The following is a 6,947-nucleotide window of genomic DNA, read 5'->3' on the forward strand; positions in this document are numbered from 1 at the left end:
GATAGAGTTACAGGCAATTGATGGCTTCCAAAAGAGGGGGAATTAGTCTTCTTCATGGGCAAGCACCTTATATGTTATCTAACCCCAGGTGGCCATCTCTAAACATACATACATATGGGACTCAACAGTTTTTGTGTGTCTATGTGTATACACATACACACACATATGTATATAGTAATAGCAATTAAAGAATAAGAGGCCATGACTTTGAGAGGGAGTTGAGGGATATGGGTAAAGTAGGAAGGAGTCTGGGGAAATGATGTAAATACAGTACTCATCTATAAAATTCTTATAAAAGGGAAAAAGATAAAGAATCATCTGTGGAGCTTTCTGGAATAAGAAGTTTGCACAATCTCTTAGTATAATAAAACTTCTGTGAATATTTTTGAAGGAGTAATTTATAATCCACAGAACTTATTTTTTTCCCAGTTCTGGAGGCTGGGACGTCCAAGAGGCAGGCACCAGCAGATAAAGTAGATCTTTTCCTCATGGATGGTGATGTCATTGAGTCATCTCATCAATTGATGGAAGGGGTTGAAGGGCTCCCTCAAATATCTTTTATGCCCCATTTATAATTTAAAGGCCTTTCTTCTTCTTTTTGTCTCTTTTCTTTTTTAGGTTCTGGGGTTGAATCTAGGGCCTCTTGAATGGTAAGCAGGTACCTCCAGTAACTCACTGGGGAATTCTAGGCAGGTGCTGTACCACTGAGCCACACCCCAGCCCCTCACTGGGGAATTCTAGGCAGGTGCTGTACCACTGAGCCACACCCCAGCCCCTCACTGGGGGATTCTAGGCAGGGGCTCTACCACTGAGCCACAGAGTTAACGCCTCACCAGGTTTCAGCTTCTGATTTTGGGGAGTGCACCAACAGTTAGATCACAGAACATGATCATTAGGTGTCAAGAATGAGAAAGGGAAGATGGTTAAATATGGCAACGGTTGGAAGCAGGTTTTGGGCACTGAAAAAGGTTTCTACTAAGGCAGAGATAAAGATGGCAAGCTTAGTATTATGGCCAGAGAACTGAGATATTTCTGAAATTTATCCTCAATAATAGTTACCCCTCATCATGAGGGAGATAAACATTTAAAGAACAGAGATTAGACATTTGAACTTTTTTGCTCTGCCCCCAAACCCCATGACATTTAATTATGGCAGATTCTTGTTTCCAAGCTTGTAAGGTATAAAGAACATTAGACTAGAGTAAATGCGGACATTGACTCTGTTTATTTCATCCCATTGCTTTCTAGTCCCCTAATCGATACATGTTAAATTAAAATTGATTTATTTTATTTTATGTGTGTGAGTGTTTTGCATGCATATATGTATGTGCTCCACACACATGTCACCATGGAGTCCAGAAGTGGGCATTGGACCTGCTTGAACTGTGGTTGCAGATGGTCAGGAGTCACCATTGTGGGTGCTAGGAACTGGTCCAGGGTCTTCTGCAAGAGCAGCAAGTACTCTTAATCATTGAGCTATCTTTCTAGCCCTCTGTGGTGATAAGTTTAACTGTCAACTTGACATCAACTAGGAAGGGAGTCTCAGTGAGGGATTGCTGATCAGATTGTGTGTGTGTGTGTGTGTGTGTGTGTGTGTGAATTATTGCCTGAATTGGTTTGGGAAGACCCAACCTTAAAGTGGGTGGCATCATTGCCTGGGTTTGGGTTCTGGGCTATGTAAGTGTGGAGAAGGCAAGCTGATTACTAAGCCTACATGCCTTCGTTTCTCTTTGCTCTTGGGTGTGGATATGATGTGAGCAGTGTTTAAGTTCCTGCCACCTTTATGTCCCTGCTTTGATAAGCTGTAATCTGCATTGTGAGCTAGAGTAAATTCCCTCTTCTTTAAGCTTTTTTTTTTCCAGTTAGACTATGAAACTAGGACACCTACCTAGATTCCTACTATTCACTTACATTTCTTTACCTTGTAAATAAGGGCAACCAGAAACTTGGTATTAACTTGCTTTAGATGAGTTTGCTCACAGAGGTCCATCCACACAAGAAGACTTGGCCCTTAGGGTTGTGATATTAGAGGGTGCTGTGGTCCTGAAAGAACTGTTGTCTGGGGCTAGAGAGATGGTGTGGGTAAGAGTGCTTGCTGCTCTTCTAGAGGACCTGAGTTCGATTCCCAGTGTCCATGTCTGGTGACTAACAATCACTTGTAACTCTAGCTGAAACAGATCGGATGCCCTCTTCTGGTCTCCATGGACAGGCATGCACACACACCTGGCACACACACACACACACACACCCATACATACATAAAAATAAATAGAAGATGAGGAGCCTAATGGGAGGTCTTGAACTCACTGAAGACATCTTTCTTGTGTGTGTGTGTGTGTGTGTGTGTGTGTGTGTGTGTGTGTGTGTATGATTCTCTGGCAGTTATCCACCTTACTTTTTGAAACAAGTTCTCTTGCTGGTTGGAGGCTCTCCAGCTGGCTTGGATCTTCCTGTCCCTGCTTCCCCAGCAATTTCAGGTCCACAACACCATACTTAGCATTTTCACATGGGTTCTGAGGATTGAGCTTAGGTTTTCACACTTGTGTGGTACTTTACTGATTGAGTCACCCCCCCCCCCCATCCATGAAAATATACTCTTGAAAGAGATCATGGAATTCTGTTCATCTTCCCCCCCCTTCTTGGATAGAAACTTTTTGCTCAATGTGTTCTCTTCCTCATTGCTATCCAAGACATGCCATGTTCTTTCATTGAGTGACCTTGACCAAGTATGCGCTATGCTATTTGGAGTCCAAACCTTCACAGCTGTGAGCTAGTTGACCTTTTTATGTTTATAAAGGTGATTACCTCAGGCATTGCTTTGTAGGCATGCAAAGCAGGCTATATGGTGTTTTATTAATTTTGGAGAGGAGCAAAAAAGCTTGCTTTGCAAATCCTTGGATTAGCATGAGAACAAGACAGGCTGGAGCCTCCCCTAAAGGCCAGTGAGTGGGACATCTTTTCTGATAATTGTCCTCTGCTCAGTGGCAGAATGTGTGGCAAGTTCCTGAGGCAGCTGTTGGCTAAGGAGAGCCAGCATTCTACCCCCGTGGGACGCTTCCTGCTTCCGGTGCTGGTGGGATTCCGCCTCCTGCTTCTGGTTTCCAGTGGACCTGGGGTCTTCGGTGATGAGGAGAACGAATTCATGTGCCATTTGGGGCAGCCAGACTGCAAGACCATTTGTTATGATGTCTTCCGCCCCCTTTCTCCACTGCGCTTCTGGGCCTTCCAAGTCCTCTTGATGGCTGTGCCCAGTGCGGTTTATGTGGGTTTCACTATGTATCATGTGATTGGATACTGGGAGGAACCAGAAAAAGGGAACAAGGAACAAGAGTCCCGGATTTGCAAGGGGGACAGCAGCAAGGATGTCTCAGGGACTGGAAGCCTCAAGCTTCTTTGGGCCTATGTGGCACAGCTTGGGGCCCGGCTGGTCCTTGAGGGAGCAGCTCTGGGACTTCAATACCATCTGTATGGCTTCAAGATGCCCAGCACTTTTCTTTGTCGTGAGGATCCTTGCATCGGCAGCACAACCTGTTTCCAGTCACACCCTTCTGAGAAGACCATCCTCCTCAACGCCATGTTTGGGATTAGTGGGGCCTGTCTCTTGTTTACTTCCTTGGAGCTTGTGCTTTTAGGTTTAGGGAGGTTTTGGAGGATGTACCAGGACAAACTCCCCCTTTTAAAGAACCTGCCAACCTCAAAACACTCTGTAAGGCGCAAGGACCCAGCAGATGACTTGACAGTGGTGGAGACGAAAGAACCGTTTTGAGAAGCAGGTGAGGACCCTATTGACATGACAGCCATCTGTCCCTGTGTCTGATGTCTCTGTGTTGGCGACCTCCACCCAGGGTAGGTCCCTCATCCTCTGGGGTGTACAGCTCACCATATTACAAAGTAGATAACCGGTCTCAGAGTTGATGCATTCTAAAAAAGATTTACTCTTAATTTTAAATTGTGTGTGTGTGTGTGTGTGTACACACAAGTGCAAGTGGTTGTGGAGGCTAGAAGAGGGTGATAGATCATTTGGAGCGGGAATTAAAGGCATGTGTGAGTTGCCCAGTGTGAGTGTCGGGAAGCAAACTAGGGTTCTTTGCAAGAATAGTACACATTCTTATTCGCTCCAGCCCCAAGATGTATTCTTTTAAAGGAAGGAAGTGTTTCCTTTGGTTCACAGTTTAGGGGTACAGTTCCTCATGGTGGACAAGGCATTCATATATGCATATGAAACGGGTAACCCTAGCTGGCCTGGGCTTGCTTATGTAGATCCGGTTAGTTTTAAACTCACAGAGATCCCCCTGTCTCTGCCTCCCAAGTGCTAGAATTCAAAGCACAGGCACTATACCTGGCTGAGTCAGATGTATTTTGGTTATTGCCCTGCAAACATCTCCCAGCACCTTATCCCTATCAGTTGCATGACTCCTTCTAGTAGACCATGATGACTGCACTAGTTCATGTACTGCCTGCCTTTTCGTTTAGTAAAGTCCTGAGCTTCTGCTTGATTTCTGCTTTACAGAGTTATAAAGTTACCTGGCTTGCTTGAAGAAAACCCTGTGACTGGATCTTCCTCCATACATCCAGTGAGATGGCACAGTGGGTAGAGACGCTTGTCACCAAGCCTCATGATCTGAGATCAGTCTCCGGAACCCACATGGGGAAGGGAGAAAACCAACCCCCACAAGATGTTCTCTGACTTCCATATACATACCATGGCACACACGCACACACACGCATGCGTGCGCGTGCGTACACACACACACACACACACACACACACACACACACACGCGCACACACACACGGTAATAAATAAAATAATAAAATCTCAGTAAATAAAACAAAAACTCCTGCATCATTAGCTATTATTTCTGACTTCTCTCTACTGTCTTTCCACTAAATATAAGCAACCACCAACCTACTTTCTATTCTAATGGCTTATCCTCATCTGGAGTTTTATAGAGATGGAATCATACAACATGCTTATTGGCCGCTTGTATATCTTTATAAAAAAGACCAAATCCTTTGTCAATTAAAATCAGGTTATTTTTTGTTGTTGTTTTGCATTGTAAGAACGTTATATATATATAAAATGATTATTAGATACTTATCTAATTATTTTAAGTGAGTCATTTAAAATATTCTCTTCCATTCCATGGGTTGTCTTTCTTTTTTTCTGAGTAATGTTCTTTTAAAATTATTCTTTGATACTTTCATACATGTATATGGTGCATTTTGATCATAACTTCTTGGATCCCCCATCATGTTCCCATCCTGATTTCATGTCTTCTTCTTTGTCTCACCGAGTACAAAATTAGTGCTACTCAAGTGTGCATGGGTGTGAAGCCATCTACCAGAATATGGTCAACCGGCCAGATGACACACCTGTGAAGAACATGACTCTTCCTCCACCAGCATTTATCAACCGCTAACGGCTCCTCAGCTGCGGATAGTCCATCGCTCAGCCATGCTGGAATGATGAGTGCTGGGAGCCCGTGCTTCTGCGAGGTCATGAATGTAACATTCCTGCAGTGTTAAGAAGGGGTTGTCTCATGGCAGACCTCCCAGAGCTCTGCTTTTTAAACCTTACTTTCCCACTTCTCTGCTGTTACCCAAGCTTTGGGGGCAAGGGTGTGATCTAGATGTCTCATTTGGGGCTGAGTACTCCACACTCGTTGTCTGCATTTTGGTAAGTTGTGAGTCTCTTATGGGACACTGTCCACTGCAAAAAATATTTCTCTGGTGGGGAGTGTGAGTCTGTGGGTATAGAGAGTTATTTAGGAGATCATCTGATACTATTGTAATTTATCAAACTAATAGTAATAGGCAAAATTTTCTTTAGGTTCTATGAGCTCCATAGGATGGTTTCTTGGCTAGGTTTATAGTACCAGGCTTGAGTTTCTTCCCGTGGAGTGCATCCTTAAGCCAATTAGAAAACAGTTTTTTACTCCTACATCATCTACACCACTGTTGCATGCATGGGTATGTCTTGTGAGGCTGATGGAGGTAATTCACAGGCTTCATACATGAGTTGGTGTGGGAAGTCCTTCTGCATGTGTATCGCTTTTATTGGTTAATGAATAAATAAGCTGGCTTGGCCTGTAATAGGGCAGAATAGGCTGAGAAAACTAAACTGAATGCTGGGAGAAAGAAGGTGGAGTCAGTGAGACGCCATGTAGCTGCCAGAGGGGAAAAACACGAGCTGCCAGCTGGAACCTTGCCCGTAGGCCACAAGGCTCATGATAAAATATAAAATAATGGAAATGGGTTAATTCTACATGTAAGAGCTGGCTAGCAATATGCTTAAGCTGTTGGCCAAAGAGTATTGCAAATAATATAGTTTCTGTATGATTATTTTGGGAGTCTGGGCAGTCAGGAAACAAGCGGGCCTCCCCCAGCAGTGAGTAAGACGGCAACTGCTAGGAAAGCTAGCCAGCAGGGAGTTGGTAGCATGAAAGCTTTCTGGTTTTTCATTTGTGACTTTGGTGCTACATTTAAAAAGCCATTGTTTGACCCAAGTCTATGAATTTACACCTGTGTTTCCATCTAAGAGCTTTATACTTTTAATTTTTACATTTGTGTCTCCAATCACTTACAAGTGATTTTTTTTACAGTGCAAAAAAAGGACAAAGATGAAATTACATTTTTTATTGGAAATAATGCAAATGAGCAGAATCTTTGAGGTATAAAAAGAAAAAAATTCCTGTTACTCTAGAGTCCTACACTTGGCAGAAATAACTCCCCAAAGCAAAGGGAAAAGCAAAGTATTTGGAAGTTAAACAAAAAAAAATCTAAAAGTTTACAGCTGACCAATATTTCAATGTGTTGCTGACTTTACTGGTTCAGTTACTTTTCTATGGCTGTGCTAAACCACCATGACCAAGGTAATTTATAAAATAAAGTGTTTTATCTAAGGCTCCCAGCTCTAGAGGGTTAGCTTCATGACCATCATTGAAT

General features: G+C 43.3%; 1 protein-coding gene across 1 annotated transcript; it reads left to right on the forward strand.

Moving 5' to 3' along the window:
• Positions 1-2,987: 2,987 nt before the first annotated feature.
• On the forward strand, positions 2,988-4,677 carry Gjc3 (gap junction protein gamma 3). The gene is made up of 2 exons (XM_038344581.1): positions 2,988-3,773; positions 4,511-4,677. Exon 1 carries the CDS (start codon positions 2,990-2,992, stop codon positions 3,764-3,766), a length of 777 nt encoding a protein of 258 aa, XP_038200509.1. The 5' UTR covers positions 2,988-2,989; the 3' UTR covers positions 3,767-3,773; positions 4,511-4,677.
• The last annotated feature ends 2,270 nt before the right edge of the window (positions 4,678-6,947 follow it).

This window comes from Arvicola amphibius, chromosome 10, assembly GCF_903992535.2.
Source record: "Arvicola amphibius chromosome 10, mArvAmp1.2, whole genome shotgun sequence".
Taxonomy (NCBI): Eukaryota; Metazoa; Chordata; class Mammalia; order Rodentia; family Cricetidae; genus Arvicola; species Arvicola amphibius.